Source organism: Pyrus communis, chromosome 5 (assembly GCF_963583255.1).
Source record: "Pyrus communis chromosome 5, drPyrComm1.1, whole genome shotgun sequence".
Taxonomy (NCBI): Eukaryota; Viridiplantae; Streptophyta; class Magnoliopsida; order Rosales; family Rosaceae; genus Pyrus; species Pyrus communis.
The window spans coordinates 20,534,421-20,556,584 of NC_084807.1; the positions used below are offsets into that span (position 1 = coordinate 20,534,421).

A 22,164-nucleotide genomic window follows, 5' to 3' on the forward strand; every position below is an offset into this window, starting at 1 on the left:
ATTTATTTCTTTCTGTCAAAAGCACAACAAATATTAGTGACCAAGATAAAGCAAGCCGGCTGGTTAGATGAATTAGTCATGGCTTTGTTTTGATCAACTCTTAGCTAATCTTCATTTCGTACATGTCCTCTACCACGTGTATCAATTTCGAGATTATCTTTTTTGGTTCTTGTTTTTTCAGAGAGGACTTTGTATTTTGCTTCGTAATTAGGGATTTGATACCAAAAACTAATATATAGTGCTCGAAGCATCAATTTGAGACAGTTTGGTTTAATCAATTAATTAGGGATTTGATATTCAAAACTAATATATAGTGCTAGAAGCATCATTTTGAGACAGTTTGGTTTAATCATTTAATTGTAGTATTAAGAATCGTCTATCTATTTGTTACAATTGTTGACTAAATAAGATTAGTTTTATTTATTTTTTTGCAGCGATTTTTACAGAATCATTTATAAGACTGATTTGATTACAAGCACAAAAATTTATAAATCGTCCATTAAAAATTTTGAGTAAAATTTTTTATCCATTCTTGAGTAACCAAATATTATTCTTTTATTAATTCAAAGAATCAACTAATCAATAAGTAAAATTGGAGCAATGCCTTTTCTTCCAACAAATTGTTTAACATGGTATGAAAAAATAGGGTCCGTTCTCTTTTCCTCAAATTTAACGTCCTTCTCCTCCACTACCCAAAACCCGTGCTGCATTGCTTTCACCGCACGCAAGCATGCGCACCCTCCTAAAACCACTGCTGGCACAAGATCCACGCTTCGTTTCATTCTATGCACCAATTTTTCAGTCCTTGACTGCCAAGAACTTGCTGAAACTAGGCCAACAAGTCCACGCGCAGATGGCCCTACGTGGGTTCGAACCCGATGCATATCTCGGCGCCAAGATGGTCGCAATGTATGCAAGCTCAGATGATCTCGACTCAGCCGTCGCTATCTTCCACAGAGTAAACAATCCATCAACGCTTCTGTATAATTCGATCATTCGGGCGTATACGCTACATGGGTTCTCTGAGGAAACCATGGAAATCTATGGCAGAATGCATTGTTTAGGGCTTAAAGGAGACAGCTTTACGTACCCTTTTGTTCTCAAGTGTTGTGCGGAACTGTCGAGGATTTGGATTGGAAAATGTGTTCATGGGTTGAGTTTGAGCGTTGGGTTGGAATCTGATATGTATGTTGGGACTTCTTTGATCAACATGTATGTGAAATGCTGTGATATGAGAGATGCACGTAGGCTGTTCGATAAAATGACTGTGAGAGATGTTTCGTCTTGGAATGCGTTGATTGCGGGGTACATGAAAGATGGGGAGATTTGTCTTGCTGAGGATTTGTTTGGGCAAATGCCGGGCAGAAATATTGTTTCTTGGACGGCTATGATATCGGGGTACACTCAAAATGGGCTTGCGGAGCAAGCATTGTTTTTGTTTGATGAGATGTTGAAGAAAGATTCAAAGGTTAAGCCGAACTGGGTGACGATAATAAGTGTTCTTCCTGCATGTGCACATTCAGCTGCCCTCGAGCGAGGGAGAAATATTCACAACTTTGCGAGCAGGATTGGTTTAGAGTCTAATGTTTCCATACAGACAGCACTCCTCGCAATGTATGCTAAATGTGGGAGCCTCTTGGATGCTCGTCAGTGTTTCGAAAGAGTACGTCGAACTCAAAATAATTTAGTTGCATGGAATACAATGATAACAGCTTATGCCTCACATGGACGCGGATCAGAAGCTGTTTCCACCTTTGAGGACATGATCGTGGCCGGGGTTCAACCTGATAACATTACATTCACGGGGTTGTTATCAGGATGCAGCCATTCAGGGCTTGTTGATGTTGGCCTAAAATACTTTGATTACATGAAAACAGTATACTCTGTCGAACCCAGGGTTGAACATTATGCTTGTGTTGTTGATCTTCTGGGTCGTGCAGGGCGCTTGGCGGAAGCTAAAGATCTTATAAGTAAAATGCCAATGCAAGCAGGGCCAAGCATTTGGGGTGCAATGTTATCGGCTTGTCGGAAATACCATAACTTGGAAATTGCTGAAATTGCAGCAAGAAGTCTATTCATCTTAGAACCAGAAAATAGTGGCAACTATGTCATGCTGTCAAACATATATGCTGAAGCCGGCATGTGGAAGGAAGTGGACAATTTGAGAGTTCTTTTGAAAGCTCAAGGCGTGAAGAAGAACCCTGGATGCAGTTGGACAGAGGTCAATGGGAAAGCTCACTTGTTTCTTGGTGGAGATACATCTCACCCTCAAGCAAAAGAAATTTACGAGTTCTTGCTGGACGAGTTACCAAAGAAAATTAAGGCAGCCGGTTATGTACCTGACACTAGCTTTGTTTTGCATGATGTTAGTGAGGAGGAGAAAGAACATAGCCTGACAACCCACAGTGAAAAGCTTGCCATTGCCTTTGGACTTCTTAATACTAGTCCTGGAGTAGTTCTTCGAGTGACCAAGAACCTTCGAATCTGTGGAGATTGCCACACAGCCACCAAGCTAATATCGAGAATCTACAAACGGGAGATAATTGTAAGAGACTTGAATAGGTTCCATCATTTTAAAGATGGGAACTGTTCCTGTGGAGATTATTGGTGATAAAGGAGTTTAGTTTCGCATTAATCAAAGGTACGACTTGTTCGAAAGATGCAAGGGCACTGTTACCATCGACCATATCCAAATCATCAAATTCTCATGCAAGCTTCCCACTTTAACCATGTCGCTAAAGAGAGAGCTAAACCAAAACCCCCGAACAAATATTTCGAGTGACTGCTACGAGTTGAGAATTTTCGCTCAGCAGCGGACACATTCACGAACCCCTCTTAGAAGCTTGGAAGATTGGAAAGCTCCTCCATAATGTGTCATGGGCTTAACTGAGTAATACGCATGTGAAGAGGACAGGCCGAGTCTAGGACGGTTTGTTTCTTGTTACGTTGGAGGTTCAAGTTTGTCGGAGACTTTGAGTAGACAATTTAACTGAGTTATATTCCAGCTTTGTGCAAAGCATAAGGCTTTCGGAGGTGAAAAGATGGCTAAAACGTTCTGGCGCTGTAATGCTTTAGCTGCCATTTTGTCTATGAAGATTATTGTAGTGATTAGATAGGGACTTGTGTACAAGTTTTGGTGCTAATTTTGTGGGATTATTTTAGTGAATCCGGTTTCATAAGCAGAATACATTGTCAATCCTCTTCGAAGCTCACAAAAACCATGGTTTGATGGCAGATCGGAAACTAAGATGACGTTATCTGGTGAAGTTGAGTTATATTGTACAGAAAGACAACGTCCGGCGGACTCCGGCCAAGGCATTTTGATGAGACTAGTGTTTTAGGGTTTTAGCTGTCTTCTTGGTATACATGTGGCTCCATAGCGGAACTGGTCATTGGCTCTACTCGTTTCTTTCCTACCGAACCAGAGAGCCGAATGTTATGTCAAGAGGACCAACAACGGTGGGAGTAGTAACGAGAATGATTCCGAGATTGAATGGATCTTCCTGAGTTCATTCGTCACATTTTTCACACGGACGAAAACAATGAGGGATTTCGTTCTCATGAACAACAATGAATGAAAACATGATTGAAGAAAAATGCTAAAAACTCAAATAAGGATGCAAAATCCCACTTTCCATTTGTACATCGAAGCCGTTTTCTGTACTGTTCAGTTTCTGTACATCTCATATAATTTACAGACATTCATCAATACAGAGCGATTTATTTTATTGTTTTTCCAACCAGTACTCTCTAATCTGTATTTCTCTGAAATGCCCTAAGCAAATTGACTAAAACTCAAGCAAACTACTAACACCTTCTGCGTAATACTAAGTTCGATGTCCAAACAAATATAGCTAAACCAGAACCTTTTTACTATACCCTTAGTTCTCAAAATGGTAATGGGAGTGATGGCAATGGCTTGACAAAAGCTCTTCGAAGAGTACACAGCCGCCAATTGTCATTACACCAATTCTTGTACCAACGTTCTCTAGCGTTGTCATTAAGAACAGCAATCACCATTGCAAGGAAATCGATCTTCTTGTTTCTGCTTCAAAATGTGTCTCTTCACTTCTACAGATCCACTGTCTAGTAAACTCGGCACCTCCATCATCTGTCAAAATATTAGGATTGCAACGAAGTTAAATGAAAGCCTTGAACCATGCCATGGGAGTTAGGGAATTATTGCAGCAAACTCGACAGAAAATCAGTTGGTTCATATGTCTGAAGTTGAAAAAGTGCAAGCCGTTCCAAAAGAATATACCTTCAGTGTGAGATCTTTAAAGCATTGTTGAACATTTTCTCTAGTTTTCGCACTGCATTCAAGAAACAAACAATTATGCTCCTGTGCAAGAGCCATGCCCTCTTCTCGAGTTACAGCCCTCTCGTTTTCCTGGAAAGTGTTGAACAATATAGGAATCAGATATCAACAGCAGCTTCGAGAAGCAGGAAAACTCACAGCATATACTAAATGAAACTCGGAGCATATACTAAAAGAAAGAAGTTTAAGAAACCACAGCACAAACAAACTTACCCTGTCAACTTTATTCCCTACTAGAATTTTGATACACTCGGGATTAGTGGAGTACGTCTCTACTTCCTTCGCCCAGATATTCAACAAGTTTGTAAAGGTTTCTCGCCGTGTCACGTCATACACTAAGATTGAAATCAAATGGCAGATCAGTCAGACTTTTTTTCTGAAGCAGCTACTTTCGAAGCAACAGAAAGAAAAACAACTGGAATGGGAGAGTCAGAGTCGAAAAGAGATGTTATGAACTTCTAAGTCACCTCTATTGTGAAAATATAAATATATATATATATATATATATATATATATATATATATATATATCAAAGTGCAACGGAATATTATGTTTTCAATGGCCAAGCACCCTTTTCCTTTGCTTCTGATAATTGAAAACCACTCAAAAAATGCGTAATGTAAGGTTTACATAAACGCAATGACATACGACATACGTACCAAGAATGATACCATGTGCGCCTCTGTAATAAGAGCTTATTACCGTTCCAAACCTCTCCTGTCCAGCTGCAAAACCAAAAGAAAAATACTTGACGAATAAACGAGGAGAATATTTTTTTCTTGAAGTCAAGTATAAAATCAACAATTTGCTTAAAAGCCAAGTAAAATCAACGTTTTAGTATTGAAAGAAAACTAATGACGAGAATATATTCCCTTGTTGAAGTCACAAGGAAGTTGACAGATTATAGTTAGGTCCACTGAATACCTGTGTCCCAGATTGTAAGCTTCAATCTCTTTCCGCCAACTAAAATCTGCTTGACCTTAAAATCCACACCTTCAAATGGTTGGTAATGCACATCAGCACCAAATATAATGACAATACGAAAATTACAGTCAATCAAGAATTTCACAATTCGCCTCGAAACTTCCACATGAAAATAGCGGAAATTAGTCCGCCGGCAAAGAGCAAGGCATATGCCGGAAACCTAACAATTGTATAGGAATCACAAGGAGTTCTGCTCCGTTTAGGGAAGTGAGTAATTACACTGAAATCGGTATTTACGAGATGCAAGCCAGATAAAAGCTATTATTGTCCCCAACTACAATTGCATGATAACTGTTTGAGGACATGAAAATATAAGCGGATATACATGCAAACTATATTTCTAACCCTAAATACAGAAATTATCTTATGCAAACCGTCGCTTACTTGAATATTTTTCTAGATAATTTACACAAAATTCATCTAAACCACGAGAAGAGTGATTCAAACTTAGAAGGAGCACACTTCTCGAGCTAACTTGACTTACCTTGACTAACCCCAGGTCTAGATGGTATTTGCAACATAAAGAAACAAAAACTGGGTGTTTAAAGAGTTAATTAGAACCAAAATAAGCACTTGAACATGTCACTGATTCATGAATTTCAAAAAAAAAAAAAAAACGATATCAATTGAAAATCGTGGGAGATAAACTTCAAAAAATTACCAATGGTAGGAGGCAAGTCTTGAACAAAAGTGGAGATGAAGCTGAGGAGAAGGCTGCTCTTTCCAACACCAGAATCACCAGTCAGCAAAATCTTGAACGAGTAATCATAATTGTGGCTCCCTCCTTTTGGTGAAGAACCCTTCATTCTTTGATGCTGGTTTTAACTCAATTTACACTCATCAAATTAATTAAATAACAACAAAAAGCTTTCACTATTTCTCAATTCTTGTTTAGTTATGTGAAGGTGGCTCTGTTTATTTTTGATAAAACACAAGAACGAGAGGAGGGGGAGAGAGAGAGAGAGAGATGGAAAATGGGAAACTTCCTGAGGTTGGGGGAGACAGGTGGGGTTGGAGGGTAGGACTGTAGCATACGTGTAAATTGTTCAACGAGATCTGGTTATGTTGTACAAATGGCTGAATCATATATTAATCATTACACAATAATTTAGACAACAATTTTCTTCGACACAACGATATTCTATTTTAAAAAGAATAAGAATTGAGCTAGAATTCAAACTCAACACATATATATTAAACATCCTCCTTGTTATTTATAAACTCAAAACTCTTTACTTGTTGTGTAGTGAAAATAAATATAACGTTAGGGGTGTGCTATCCACACACACCCATTTTACTTCTCACACAGCCTTATTTATTTCTGTCCGTTAATCTTCTTCAACTCATCCAATCTGATGGTCGAAAATCAAAAAAGTGTGGGAGAAGTAAAAAGAAATGTGTGGATATCATACCCCATAACATTAAAGTATGGTACCACCGATATTAAAACATAAAATTAGAATGATTTGCAGTCCTAAAACTGTGTGATTAGTGTAAATGGATTACGGTTTAAGTTAATGTGGTTGGACAAAATTCTTCTTTCCTTGGAACGGCAAATTTGGAGCTTTGTTTGACTCACTCAGCCATCAGCCCCCACGCGCCTTCTCAGCCGGAGTTTTGTTATTTAATAATTTGTCTCGTTGTGAATGAAATGCCCCTAACACTGTCGCAATTTAGTCAAAGTCTTAAACTTTCAACTAATCACTAGCCAATAATGTAACGTTTTTTAGTGACTGTTGAGAATCTTATCCACTCGACGGTCCACTATGGTAAAAAGACGTGATTGCATAAAGAATTAAAGATAGTGGAAACGATATTTACTCTTTTCATATTGGATGCTCAATTATTTCTCTATTTTCAATCTACTTTAGCTTGAGTTTAAAAGATCGTGGATCTATTCTAGTAATTTCGATGAATTTTGTGTTTATCATCTAGTAAATATAATGTTGTGTTTCTATCCATGTGTTTTGAATTTGAAATTTCTTCATCTCTTAAATTAATGTAATAGTTATGAATCATTCTCCTCTCTTATAATAAAATATCGTAATCTATTTTAAAATATCGGTGATGTTCAAATAGATAAAAGATGTAAACTGATATAATTCAACAATATTAAATCCAATATAGTAAAATTGAAATCTCGTAATCTATTTTAAAATATCGGTCCTATCTTAAAAGGTGTAAAGTGTAATTCCAAATTTTTTTTTGAACTCATATTTCTTAATACAAATGCAATTAATATAAGAAGAAAAACAATATTAAAAGAAAACAAAAATGAATAGAGTCTTATATAAACTGGAAACAGTGTTTAACATATTGATATCATAAAAATATCAATATGCAAATTTGTAGAAATATTAACGGATATATCGAACATTAATATCTGTATCGGTTGTTTTCGATAGAAATGGTAGAATTTAAAATGAAACTTTAGAGATTGTTAAACATTTGTATGGAAGAATATAAAAGTTTATTCGATATTTAACAGATTGTTAGAAATTGACATTTTCTGTCGATTTTAGCCTAAATTGAAGAGCTTCTCTGATATGAAATTACGTTTAAAATTCACCTCCATTTTCATACATTCTCTAGTTTTTTTTTTTTTCTTCCTATAAAAATATCGACCACATCAAATAAATTTTAAACACTTACTTAAAATTCCATATATGGACTGAGTATGCGCTTACAAGACTGGTGACTGGTGAGGTAACCTAAAGCAGTAGTATTATATATTTTTGGGTGATTTTGCGAAAAATCAATAAAAAGTTATAATATTAACAATAGATCAACAATATTTATTTTAATTATAAATAGGTCAATCATGTATTGTGTTACTTAAATGCATTTAAAATAAACAAAAATTCCAAAATTTGTCACTACAGCTGGCACCCACTTCAACTAACACTCTTTTTCTCATAGTTTTATATTTGGAATAAGTCAATACAGATCAGACATTGCGATGTAGTGTCTATTTACTGGTTTCGTTTTTTCCATCACTCACATGCCTTCTACATGTTCCTTTGTACATTTGGATTAAACACTGCAATTGTAACATCCCACATCGCCCAGGGGAGTGATCCTTAAATGTATATTCACATCTCTACCTAGCACGAGGCCTTTTGGGAGCTCACTGGCTTCGGGTTCCATAGGAACTCCGAAGTTAAGCGAGAAGGGGGCTAGAGCAATCCCATGATGGGTGACCCACTGGGAAGTTGCTCGTGAGTTCCCAAAAACAAAACCGTGAGGGAATGGTAAGCCCAAAGCGGACAACATCGTGCTAAGGTGGTGGAGCGGGCCCGGGAAGTGATCCGCCCCGGGCCGAGATGTGATAGCAATGCAATGTCCGTTTCCTGGTTTTATTTTTCAATTTTGGATTAAAACGCTGCGTTTGAGCATCGGTTTCTTGGCTCTATTTTTTCCATCACTCACACTCCTACACTTCACACCTCACGCAACTCCTGATTTTTACATTTAGATTCAGACACTATAATACAATGTCTATTTCCTAGCTCTGTTTTTTTACATTTGGATTTATACACTTTAATGCAATGTATGTTTCCTGGTTTTATTTATTTATTTTATTTTTAAATTTGGATGTCCAGTTGAGTAAACTCATCCATGTAAACAAATGGTGAGAGAGAGTGATAGAATATACATGTTCTAACTATTTATAGGATTCAAATCCTCTCAAGATTAGTTCCATATGAATAGAAATCCAACGGCCGAAACCTCTTCCCCCGCCTCTCTTTCCCCTCAACTTCTCTTTCTTCGTTGCACCCCCACACCCACCGTTGTTAACAAACCCCAAATTCAATTGCAGGTCATCTGTGCTTAAAGTTTGATTTTTTTTTTTCGCACTTCTTTACTGTTTTAGCTTTTTATTTGTCATCTCTTTCTTCTTCTTCATCTTTGAGATTTCTCTCTCTGTAATTCTTTCATTGTCATCTCTTTCTTCTTCTTCTTCATCTTTGAGATTTCTCTCTCTGTAATTCTTTCATAGTTATGAAAAAGATCTCTACAATCAAAAGACATTGGTTTGCACGGCCCCTCTCTTTATTGTTTTGTTAACATCGACTGAGATTTTAAGATCAAGGGACTTGCAATTGGGGGATGTGGCCATTGTGGGACTGATTTTGGAAAGGGTAAGGTGAGGGGCCTACAATTGGTGGTTGCATCGGTGTTGGGGCTGATTTTAAGGTAGGGTTGAATTGAATTTGGAATTTGGGGAGTTGGTAGCTCAAGGTTGAGAAAGAGAAGAGTTGAGGGGAAAAGAGAGGATAAGAGATTTTGGCCGTTGGATTTGTATCAATGGATGAGATCAATCAGCCCAAAGGATCTCCACAAAATTGATCTGAAAAGGATGTAAATCTATATTTATAATAGCTTAAGCCCATATGGCATTTATAGAGAGAGAGAAAAAGAGAAGGATAGAATAGTCAAATTTTAACTATTTATAATGACTTAAAGCCTGTGCGGCATTCATCATTGAACTATGCCTAATTAATAAAAATTGGGTTTCTATCACAAATGGTCCCTGAAATTGACTCATCTCATCAAGATGGTCTCTAAAATTGAAAATCAATCAATGTAGTCCCTTCAATGTGATCATTCTATCACAATTCTGTCAAAATTTCTGTTATGTGTGGATGTGGCACATAAATGGGTCTCATAAGTCTAATTAAATATTATTATGTGATTAAAAATATTTAAATTAATTTATTTATTATTTTTCTATAAAGGTTTTTATCACAAATGGTCCCTGAAACTGACCCATCTCATCAAGATGGTCCTTAAAATTTAAAATCGATCAATGTAATCCCTGAAAAAGTATATTGCAAATCAATGTGGTCATTCCATTACAATTTTGTCAAAAATTATGTTATGTACTAATATGGCACATAAGTGGGTCCCACAAGTCTAATTAAAGGCAGAAAAAAAAAGAAAAAAAAGAAAAAAAAAAGGAAAACATAAGTTGGATGCCGTGAAGAACAAAGCAAGAAGCCTCTACGACTTCCCATAAACCACCAAATTGAGTTGAGGGATTTTTTCTGTAGAACTCGTCACCTATTTCCAATTTTCGTAACAATCCAGCTGGGGACTTCAGTTTTAAAATGCTAACACAATTTTTTATGGGAAAATTCTTTAATTTCAAAGGAAGAATATAGCTTTTTTTATTTTATTTTTTTTTATTGTGAAATTACTAAGAAGGAAGAGCAGAGCTCTAGTTTTTCTTGTGTGAAACCCTAATCAGATCACTGCTCCTCCCTAATGGGTCCTTCCCTAACCCGTCGCTCCAAACCCACTATCACGGATCTCACCCTCTTCCCCTTTGATGCAAGCCCCATACCCCAACCTTGATTACGTGTTTAATTTTGTCCGACGATAATGATATTTGAGATTCGATTCCGATGATAATAGATGAGAGAGAGAAATGAGTTGCATGAGTGGCGAGGTAGGTTGGGGTGCAGAGTACAGATCTCTGACATTCATCCTTTTTTTCTATTTTTGCTTGCTCTAGAAGCGGGCATGATGGTACAGGCTTGATGCGGCGGAGTGGGATGGGGATTAGAAGAAGATGAATCTTCTTTGTTTTTATTTGTTATTTTATTAGTTATGTAAGGGTTTTTATCACAAATGGTCCCTGAAAATGGCTCATCCCAGCAAGTGGTCTCTGAAATTGAAAATCAATCAATGTAATCCCTGAAAATAAATGTTCCAAATCAATGTGGTTTTTCAGTCACAATTTCATCAAAAATTCTATTATGGGCTGATGTGGCACATAACTAGGTCCCACAAGTCTAATTAAATATTATTATGTGAATTAAAAATATTTAAATAATAATTTATTTATTATTTTTATATAAGGGTAGTATTTAATAATTATTTATTTATTATTTTTACGTAAATTTTTTTTTAATCACAAATGCTCCCTGAAATTGACCTATCACATCAAGATGGTTCTTGAAATTCAAAATCGATCAATGTAATCCCTGAAAATGGACATCGCAAATCAATGTAATCTTTCCATCACAATTCTGTCAAAAATTATGTTATATACTCATGTGGCACATAAGTGGATCCCACAAGTCTAATTAAATATTATGATGTGGAAAAAAAAAAAAGAAAAAAAAAAAAGGAAAACAGAAGTTGGTTGTCGTGAAGAACAAGGCAAGAAGCCTCTGCAGCTGCCCAGAACCTACAAAATCAAGTTGAGGGATTTTTTCTTTTAAACTTGCCGCTCATACGACTCATTTCTCTCTCTCTCTCTCTCTCTCATATCTATTTTCACCTGAATCGAAACCCAAATTAAGATCACTACCGTCAGACAAAATTAAACAAGTAATCAAGGTTGGTGTAGGGGGCTTGCATCAAAGGGGAACAGGGTAAGATCTGTGAGAGTGGGTTTAGAGCGATGGGTTGAGGAAGGACTCATTAGGAAGGGGCAGTGATCTGATTAGGGTTTCACAAAAAAAAAAAAAAAAAAAAGCCATAACTCTGCTCTTCCTTCTTAGTAATTTCACAATAAAAAAAATATAGCTATATCCTTTCTTAGAAATTAAAGAATTTTTCCATCAAAGATTGTGTTAGGATTTTAAAATTGAAGTCCCAACTAGATCATTGTGAAAATTGGAAACAAGTGACGAGTTCTATAGACAAAATCCCTCAACTCGATTTGGTGGGTTACGGACAGCTGCAAAGGCTTCTTGCTTTGTTCTTCACGACAACCAACTTTTGTTTTCCTTTTTTTTTTTTTTTTTTTTCCGCATCATAATATTTAATTAGACTTGTGGGACCCTCTTATGTGTCACATCAGCACATAACAAAATTTTTGACATAATTGTGACAGAATAACCACATTAATTTGAGACATCCATTTTCATGAACTACTTTGATTGGTTTTTGAATTTCAGGACCATCTTGATGGGATGATTCAATTTCAAGGACTATTTATGATAAAAACCCATAAACATATATCATTGATTAGATTCAAAACAAAAATATGTCATTGATATATTGATTAATAATAAAGTTTTTATCAATTTTTGGCTAAATTACCTTATATTTTTGGACAAGGATTATCAGCCCTCCCACTTTCGATGTCCTCTCGTACCCTCATGTTTGTGTGGTCACGGTTAAGCCACGTCAATATTTTATATTACTATTTATTTTTGTTTTATTATCTCTATAAAAAAACAATATAAAATGTTGACGTGGCTTAACCGTGACCACACAAAATAAGAAGGCACGGAAAGACATCTGAAGTTGAAGGGCAGACAATCCTTATCCCATATTTTTAGCCAGACATTTGAAAAGTTCGGAATTCAGTACAATTGCCAAAGATGGTGCCACGGCTTTTGCCACGTTTTGAGCATGCAAAGCAGCATGCAACCAGCACGCAAGCACACGTTTCCTGTCTAGCTACGTACGCACACCATCACCCTCCGCTTATCTTGTCAAATTATTATTTTTCAATTCAATAATATTAATTAGGCTAATTAATTTATCAATTATGTTTTAGTGTATATCAATATTTTTAACTGTTAAATTATTCGTCCAATGCTCAATGACTAGATTTACAATCAAAATTTCAGTGTATAGCACATATAGAAATAATATAGTAGCTAGCAAGAATTTTGAATTCAAATGTGTCACATAAGAATTAATACTTCAACTTATTCTTTTATTTTCTTTGACATAAGAGATTTATTCAGAATATGTGTATTCTATCACACTTACAATCGATTTCTTGGAGAATGGGATGAAAAAATGTTAACAAAAGAAATTAGACTAATATCTTATAAGCACTATCAAAAAAAAAAAAAAAGTAACATCGTATAGTAATAATTTACAAATTAATAATTAAGATATTTATCACCTAAACAGTGACAGAATCAGGATTTGAACCTTGAAGAGTCTTAATATTAAAGCCTTAAGTTTTCTACGTACTCCCGTAGCAAACATGAAGGAGCAAATTGATTGCATTAAAACATAAAAGACCAAAATTATTGATCTCCAATATATTGTCAATTGGATTTATTAGGGAACATCAACTTCTTCATGGTATCAAAGCAGTTGTCCCACGTGTGAAGCCTAATGACGACATATGTTTCATGTCACCCGATTTGCGTTGTCCACGTATTTGGCTTAAAAACTCACCGCATGTGAGGGGACGTGTTAAGATTGAATATCACATTGATGGGAGAAGAGACCTTGCTGCCACTTGCACAATAACCTAGTTGAAAGACAATATATACACTTCCTCCTCCAAGCTCCCATGAAGGAATGCATTCTTCACATCAACTATCTAAGAGGCCAATCCATATTTGTAGCTAAGGAAATAAAAACATGTACAGTATTCATCTTTGGTACCAGAGAAAAGGTTTTTTTTTTATAACTTTGAGTGGACCCCTTAGTGACTAACCTTACTTTGTACTTGTCCCCTAATCCATGATACACAATTAGCAATCAGATACTTGACCTTCCATTCCAGAGAAAACTTGTCAGGTGGCACACCACGATTCTGTTTTGCTGGCAATTTATAAGTACTCACACCAATATCATGATTAGTTGTATTATCATTTAAAATACTTACCTCTATGAATATTTAGAGAAGATGGAACATACACTAAAGGATTAGAGAAAGGGGGTACTACAAAAAATACTAGGCAATTTGGCACATTCTTGTTGAACTGGATTGTTTTGTTCAATTGGAAGCTATCAAACTGAGTTGTATTGTTCGATGAACTCCTGCTGAACTGGGTTGTTCTGTTTAGTTGGAAGTTGTCGAATTGTGCATGTGGTAATTAACAAGTTGGGGATAATATCCGTGTTGTTGGAAGTGGGCTTTGACCCATCTTTCTGATAATTTAACATGGTATCAGAGTCAGGGAGCAGGTCCATACTACCATGTGAAGGGTGTGTCCCCTTGACCCCACACAATGATGTTAGGTCCCTTGGGCCCACGTGTTGGGTGAGTTTCATTGACCTTGCATACTGGGTGAGTCTCCTTAGCTCCACGTGGTTGTCGATTTGTGGATCTCCCACGTGTGACCTGATGCGAGCATTATACGCATACAAATTAAACCCTATTTGTGACAATTGTAGTAATGATGTAAGTAGGGATCGTTCTAACCGGGGATTAACTAGGGATGCTAAACACTTGACTTAAATAAATAAAACTAACTTTTAAAACACTAAGACAAACTTAAAAGACTCAAAACAAGTTCAAAAGACTCCAAATACTTTAAAAACATAAAATAAGACAAATCAAATGATTAAGACTTAACAAAATAAGGGGGGGGAAGTTTGATTTGACGAAAATTGAAATAACAAAACAAGTTAATAAACTAAGCAAATTGTAAAACGAATAAACGTAAATATGAATGTGATGAAAATATGGATGATGGAATAGCCAAGGGGTTCTTCTCCACACATGTTACACTTGCAATACAAGATTGATTTTCGGTTGGTCTTTCGATAAATTATGAAACTCAATGCTCCAAGTTAATTAGGTTCGCTTAAATTAACTTTCAGATTTCCCTAGATTCATTGGATTGAATGGAATACGCATTACAACCAAATTATTCTTAATCAAAGTCCCTAACTATGGAATACGCATGATAGAGACATTCAACAAAGATCATTAAGTTCAACGGAAATCATAAACATCGACGAGGCATTCGTTACTATGGAATACGCATGAAACTTATGCCAAGAATTCGTTTAACGCGATTGTTTATAAGCAACCTCCACTACTTGTGAATATAAGTTCATAACGATTAGGTGAAACTCACTTATATTCTAGCGTCATATTCATGCATGAAAATTAAGCTTGCAATCTTAATGAACATACATAAATAATTTATCAATCAAACAGTTAAATGAATTGAATCCACAACTTATGAAATACCAACCAAAAGTAATCAATTCATATTGCAAATATAAACATAGTTTCGAATCACCCCCTAGCTAAAGGGGGTTTAGTTCCTCATAACTTTGAAATCAAAGAAACCCCTAAACATTCCAACAACTCAAACTTGAATTGTATGAACGTTTAGGCACTCTTCTCTTCCATTCTCATACGTACAAAACAAAGAGAATTAAATTTAAACTTTGAAATCAAAGAAACACCTAAAAATTCCAACAACTCAAACTTGAATTGTATGAACGTTTAGGCACTCTTTTCTTCCTCGTTGTTGTAGCACAAGGTCTAAGTGAGCTTTGGGGATTATGTGAAGTGTTTTGGAGGGATGGGAAGTGGTTGGATAGTGGCTGCAATGAAGGAGAAAAACTGCACAGAAAATGGAATGGGACTCACGGCAATGGAATGGTATTTGTGTTGTGTGAAGTGTTGTGAATGGAAATATGAGATATGAATTGAATGGGGAGTGAATGAATGAATGCTAGGGTATTTATAGGGGTGGTGGAGGGAACATATGGCTGTTTGTTTAAGCATTTGTGTGGAGGAATGATGGAAAAACAGCTAGGACACATGTGAAAACTGGAATTGCACAAGGGGAGCAAAGGGAACCCACGGCATGGATGGATTTGCATGTGTTTGGGAAGCTTTCTTGCTCATTTTCTGGATGCAATGATGAAGAGTTTAATAATTAATGCATGTAGGTGTTTGAAATGATGAAGAATGAGTGGTGGATGTGTGAATGATTGAATGTGCATGTGGGTGAATGTGAAGGGAATGCATGTGAGGATGCTGGAAATGCAATGGAACTCACGGCACAAAGGTTCTTTGGTGATGAATGTGGTTGATTTAATGGAGGAACAAGTGCATGTGTTGAATTAGTGGTGCATGTGATTAAAGATGGAGAAGGTGGTGTAATGATGAAGTGGAATGGTTGAAAATGCAAGGGGGAGTGAAGGCCACGGCAAAGGTGCTTTGGTGCATGTGTTGGCTGTTTTGTTTGTTGGTTAAAGCTTGTGTTTGCATGTGAATGTTGTTTGTGTTTTAAAGAATGAATGGTGGTGTAATAATGAAGTGTGATGAGTGATAAGTGTATGATATGTTGAGTGATAAGATAAGTGGTTATTGATATGTGGTTATTGATATGTAGATGAATGAATGATATGATAAGTAATAAATATATGATATGTGGTGAGTGATAAGTGAATGGTTTGATAAGTGATAAATGAACTAGTTTAAAGGGCTAGGGTTTAAGTACATAGAATGGGCCTAAAATAGGTTGGTTTGTATGGCATAATGTGTTGTGTCTTCAAGTGCATACAAGGCCTTCAAATTCGTCCATCCTCTTGGCTCCATGGATAAGCTATCCAATCCATGCCCAAAATTGCTCCAAATGGCCTCAAAATGCACTTTCTTGCTCCCTAGGCCCTTAGAACCTGAAAACACACAAAAGAAGCATAAAGGACTAAAATAACGAGAGAAACATAACGTAAATGCACGAGAACAAGCCATTTAAGTCGCATGAATATGCTCCTATCATGACCCACTAATTGGGTCTTACGTGAGGGGGGTTTTGAAATATCAACATCGGTTGTCTCTTGGAGAACAAAAGAGTTTAAATGTCCTAACACCACTCCAACCAATATTGAAGCCGTTTGTGATAAAACCCCACACATGTCGAATTGTGCAAGTGATAACTAACAAATTGAGGACAATATTAATATTGTTGGAAGTGGACCTTTGGCCCTTTGGCTCTTTTCTTTGGTAGTTTGACAAAAAAAATAAAATAATAAGTTGTTAGATTAAACCAGGAAAAGAGGTCAATTTCTTTCAAGTGCACTAATTTTATCATCGTGTAGGAAAAATGCCAACAAGAAGCGCCCATGGCCTAATGGATAAGGCGTCTGACTTCTAATCAGGCGATTGTGGGTTCGAGTCCCACTGGGCGTGCGTGCATCCTCCACTGTTGTTCATTTTTTCTAATTTTTTTTTTTTTAAATCCCACAAAACAGAACACAAGAATGTGCGATGGTTTTTTTCTAATTTTTTTTTTTTTAAATCCCACAAAACAGAACACCCACAAAACAGAACACAAGAATGTGCGATGGTTTTCTTTGAGGGAACACAAGAGAGGAGACGACAACATCAGATACAAGATTTCCAAACCATAAAATCATTCCATTCATCAGCTTAACCTAGTTTACAAAATCCACCAAATCTTAACAATTTCACCGGGGACGATAAACCCCAACGAAAAGAAAAAAAAAAATGAGGAGTTTTAACGAAAAGTTCACGGTACTATTCACTTTAACGAAAAACCACATTTTTACACTAAAAAGTCAGTCCTGGTACTATTCATTTTACCCTTTATTTTGTCTTTATCATTAAAACTAAAAGTTTTCAAGTCATTTTCATTAATTTTCCTAAAAAACAATATCATCTAAATAGGACACACCACTGTTACTCTTACAATGCCTTTACGCCAAAAATGCGGGTTCCTGTATGTTAATAATCAGTCCTTCCATGCAGGTTCGTCTTGCATACCTCAACCACCAGGTCAAAGTGCCTAGAACAAACGTAACTCAGCAGGGCCTGGACCCAAAATTCCTTTTTGTTCACTAATCTTTCCCAGGCCAGGAGGCGGCTCTACTGGTACGGTCTTTTCGTCATCTCTCCAGATAGTCGTCACTGGCACTTGCCACTCTCTCTGCAATATCAAAAGGCTTCCATCATAACTATCAATCTTATACCATCTACCTTAAACAAATTGAATATTAAGACTAAAAAAAGTTGAGTATTCGGTGACTAGTAGATTAGTCATGACTCATAGGTCAAATTTCCATGTAATCTTTGCAAACTTTAAAAAACTTACCTCGTCTTGAACGTAAGTTACATCGTGCAGCACTGGTGTCATGAGCGGGGGAGAAATATCAGGGTCCGGCTTTTGGAATATAAACGTAGTATATAAACCTGAAAAAGAAAATTTTGTTTTAAGGTTTGAACACGAATTCATTATCATGATGGAAAGAAAATAAAGAGCAACTGAGCAAGTTGTGTTAGACAACATGGTAGAAACAAAATCATTACCTAATACATCATATGATCGAGGAAGAAGTCTTCCTCGAGGATCCACAAGGTTTGAACAGGAATTCATTATCATGCCTGCAAATTGTGCTCTTACAGCAGAAATATATAGGGAAAAAAAAAAAAAAAAATTCAGCCATGATAAGTTAAAGAAAAAGTTATGTGAAATGATTAGGGTAATAAATATGGTTTAAGATTTTTATTAGCAGGTTTCGTTAGAAATATATACTGGAATGCTTGTGGAAAATTTAAAAGAAAAAGAATTCAAACCTGTTGTCATCGTAAAATTCAGTTAAGTTTTGAATCTCCACATACTCAAGACCAGCTTCTCTGGCTAACCTGTTAACATACAATAAAGGGTCATTATCAAGATCAATTGAAAATCAACATCTAAGGCAACAGACAAAAAAATGCAACTGCCTGCATTCTGACCAAACTTTGGAAGCAACGCTAAACCTGATAAAGCTTGGGAAATGAACCAAGTGATGACTTTCAGAAGAGATATCATTAGCAAATTTCAGTTGGTATTTCTTTCCAAATATAGGAAACCTGAAAGTGGAAGTACATTCACTTAGGAAAAAGGATCGAGTGCTAATTACCAAAATCATCCAAGAAAACAAAACCTCAGAGTGACATGCTTAACATCTCAAGCTTATACGCACTTCTCTTCCTCAACTTCAAAGGTAATCGTGTAGTTCTCTGATCTAATGCAATGGGGACAATGTTTGGTTTCATGCCACCACTTCTATTGTGGTATGCTTCAACATTCTTCTGGTACTTTGCCCTGTATGACCATAATGTCAAATTAGCAATCACTATTTCCCTGCTCAAAGGCAAAGATGTGCCATGTAAAAAAAGTTCACTAAATGTACCAATTTTACCAAATCAATGCTACATATAGAAAATACATAATTAAACAACAGATATTTGTCAAGCATCTTCCGTACCATATTGTAGATGAGTCAGGAGTAATACCGAAAAAGTAACCCCCTGGTTTCAATAAGGATGACACATTAAGCAATAGTTTCCTTGCTCTCTCCTCAGTTTGGAAACACATCTGTAAGTAAAAATTCTTTTAATTTGGAATATGCAATTCTTAAATTAAAAACAAAAAGGAAAACATACGAGACTGTTAAAATGGAAAGAAAATACCAATCTTTAAAATAAATTAAAAACCTGCAAATTCTGCAAGCAGCAAACTAAATCAGCCGTGTTTGACTTATCCTTCAAATGCATCTCTACATCTTCCTGTCAAAGTAATCCACTGTCAAAGAATGCAGGATTGAAGAGACCAAAAATTATCCAAAGCAAGCAACTAAAAGCAGCTAAAAATTTCATATTAGATGAATCCTAGATAAACGTCACTCAGCAACCGTTATTAGATACAGCTGAAGCCTGAAACTTATGACTAAATTGCACACTAATAACGAAGACAATTGTTAGTTCATGGAAATACAGTCCATCTCTGAAATCTGAAGTATAGAAGCAGAGGAGAGAAATCACTAATTTCAATCTGCACACTTAATATATGGCCAGTGACAACTTTGGTTCCAAACGACCAAAAAATCTGCACTTTTACATGTCATAGAAACCTCTCAAAGGCATTGCTCAAGAGTTCATAAAAGTTCAATCCATCAGACTTTCCGCCAACACGAGTTATAAGATGCATGAGTTGCTCAACCACATGGCTTAAGAGATCAATTCCTTTCAAACTATAGAAATGGTACTTCATGTTACCAGTTCCGAAAATCGTTATCCTTTCATTCGAACTAAACTCCTCTTACAACAGACATTCCATTTCTGGACATAGGCATATTTCTTCAAGTCTTAAAACTGGCAGACAGCAAAATTGAAGACCAATAATCTACACTCCAAGAATCACAAGAAGGAAGAACACTGAATTCATGCTAGAACAAAACCAAAATAACCCTGATTCTGAATTTTCGACTTACGATGCGAAACGAACAAAGAGAATGAAGTAAGCAAGAAACAAAGAAAGAGAGGCTAGGCTGCCTTACCATGCAAGGGTCAAGCTCAAAGAAGTCAGCAGTGTAAGCCTTCCTCTGGCTCTCCCACGCTCCTCTTCTCTGGCTTATTCCCGACGACGAAATATCTACCAATTCCAACAGCAAGCACCGCCATTGTTAACTCTCACAAATTACAGACAAACATACACAGAAACAATACGAAGTTGCAAGAAACGGGAAATGAACGGTACCGATTCCGATGTAATGGCCGATTTGAGCATCGTCCCACTTCTCGGCGTCGACTCCTCCGCCGCAGTACAATTCGCACACCTTCAAAATGCACCACCAAAAATCACAGAATAACAATTAGACACTAATATCTGCGAAATTTGTGTGCAGAGATTGAGATTTCTAGGGCGGAGACGGACCGTGGCGTAAGGGTGGACGAAGATTCTGGTGAGTGCAGCTTTGGCGAACTCGTAGAGTCGTTGGTGAGTCGACTCGGCCTTCGTCCCCGCGTGCAGACTCATCGTCCCTGCGAAGCTCGAGTCGCCGAAGCAGCAGGCGCACACAGACGATTGTGAAAGAAATGAAATTACCTCCAAAAGCAGGCCCTGATTGGAAAATTATTTGGTTCGGACTTCGTTCAAATTCAACAAATTCGGTTTAGGCTAAGCCTCCAAGGTCCTGTTTGGCAAATAAGAAAATAAGGCGAAAACGAGAGCTTAGTGGACGCGGCGATACGGGGTTTTGAACACGGCGGACCCGTTCGAGAAGGCCCGAGTCGGCGACTCAATGGCGGCTCAGTGGCTCAGAGGGACTACTACTCGCGCCTACGATCCGTCCGTGAACGTCTCCTTGCGATCGCCCCACCATGCTCAGCAATGTTACGTATACTTTTCAATTGTAGTGGTTTTTTTTTGCGCGCCAAACGTTTGATGAAATGTCTGTGTGTTTTGTGCGCGTGTGTGCAGGTTAAGTTGGTGGCTCCGGGTTCGATGCCGAAGCTTGGGAAGGGCGGGAGCTTGGGCGATTGACTTGTCTTGGGTAACTCACTCACTGCTACTCGTTTGTTTAATGCAATTTAGTCTTGTAGGAATCCATTGAATGATGGGTTTTAAGGATTTTGATAAGTAAATAGCAGATTATGATACCGTCACAATAACATTTTCATGCGCAGGAAATTGATTCTCCCCCAATGCAAAACGAACGCAACAAAATAGTATGCGAACAATTTTGCATCGTTCATCCTGCATTGGAGAACAAATGTTGAAAGCAGGCACTCTCTTTTTTGATTTGGTGTTTCAGTTACGTTAGTTAGACTACGTTCTTTTGTTCAATTTTTGTAGTTGAGTGAGTTTGAATGTATAGTATAATTTTGTGTCTGTTTGTGTTAAATATTGAATGTTGTAGGACATAATTGCTATGTTCGGAAAGCAAGAGGCAATGCCAAGAGAGTTCTTCACGGATTTCGTGAAGGTGGACACAAGATGAAGGCCCTCACTTCACTCTCCAGGCATCTCGCCTCGAGGAGATGGGTGCGTTTTATGGAGCTTTGGCGGCCCACGACGGCCACTGGGACTCGGCAACTATCACTTCAAGACCTAATGGCGCGCCTTGCCATCGAGCATTGCATGCACGAGGCGAGGGACTCGACCTGGTCCCAACAACCATATCTCAATTCCGCAACAAGGGCGATGCGCCGATGACAAAACGGCTGAATTGCTGGAAAGTGTGGTGTGCCGGGAAGAAATATCTCATTGTGCTGCGGGAATGATGTGGTTCAAGTATCCAATTACGTACTAAACACAACGGACAGTTCAACAAAAATGTAAATTTGGGTACAACCGAATGCCGCAGAAAATAAAATAAAAAATAAAAAATAAAAAAAA

At 37.1% G+C, this 22,164-nt stretch overlaps 2 protein-coding genes, 1 non-coding gene and 2 pseudogenes across 3 annotated transcripts; 3 read left to right on the forward strand and 2 right to left on the reverse strand.

Annotated features, from left to right (window-relative positions):
* Window positions 1-730: 730 nt before the first annotated feature.
* Window positions 731-2,611, forward strand: LOC137734384 (putative pentatricopeptide repeat-containing protein At3g49142). Its single transcript, XM_068473661.1, has one exon. The coding sequence runs from the start codon at window positions 731-733 to the stop codon at window positions 2,609-2,611; it is 1,881 nt and encodes a 626-aa protein (XP_068329762.1).
* Window positions 2,612-3,250: 639 nt separating this feature from the next.
* On the reverse strand, window positions 3,251-6,304 carry LOC137735486 (ras-related protein RABC2a-like). The gene is made up of 6 exons (XM_068474918.1): window positions 5,964-6,304; window positions 5,243-5,311; window positions 4,978-5,043; window positions 4,532-4,653; window positions 4,262-4,390; window positions 3,251-4,111 (listed from the first exon to the last, which is right to left on the reverse strand). The coding sequence occupies exons 1-6, from the start codon at window positions 6,106-6,108 to the stop codon at window positions 4,001-4,003; spliced, it is 642 nt and encodes a 213-aa protein (XP_068331019.1). The 5' UTR covers window positions 6,109-6,304; the 3' UTR covers window positions 3,251-4,000.
* A 10,794-nt stretch (window positions 6,305-17,098) lies between these two features.
* Window positions 17,099-17,171, forward strand: TRNAR-UCU (transfer RNA arginine (anticodon UCU)). Its single transcript has one exon. It is a non-coding gene; the product is annotated as a tRNA-Arg (tRNA).
* Window positions 17,172-17,600: 429 nt separating this feature from the next.
* Window positions 17,601-21,272, reverse strand: LOC137733846 (mRNA cap guanine-N7 methyltransferase 2-like; annotated as a pseudogene).
* On the forward strand, window positions 20,862-22,140 carry LOC137734385 (uncharacterized; annotated as a pseudogene).
* Window positions 22,141-22,164: the final 24 nt, after the last annotated feature.

What these genes read in the sequence shown, in the direction of transcription:
- LOC137734384 (XM_068473661.1), top strand. Translation starts at nt 731, where the DNA reads ATGCGCACCCTCCTAAAACCACTGCTGGCACAAGATCCACGCTTCGTT.
- LOC137735486 (XM_068474918.1), bottom strand. Translation starts at nt 6,108, where the DNA reads ATGAAGGGTTCTTCACCAAAAGGAGGGAGCCACAATTATGATTACTCG. An exon ending in CGCACATGGTATCATTCTTG is followed by an intron (nt 4,654 to 4,977) that starts GTACGTATGTCG and finishes TTTCAATCTTAG; the next exon opens with TGTATGACGTGACACGGCGA. An exon ending in TTAAAGATCTCACACTGAAG is followed by an intron (nt 4,112 to 4,261) that starts GTATATTCTTTT and finishes ATATTTTGACAG; the next exon opens with ATGATGGAGGTGCCGAGTTT.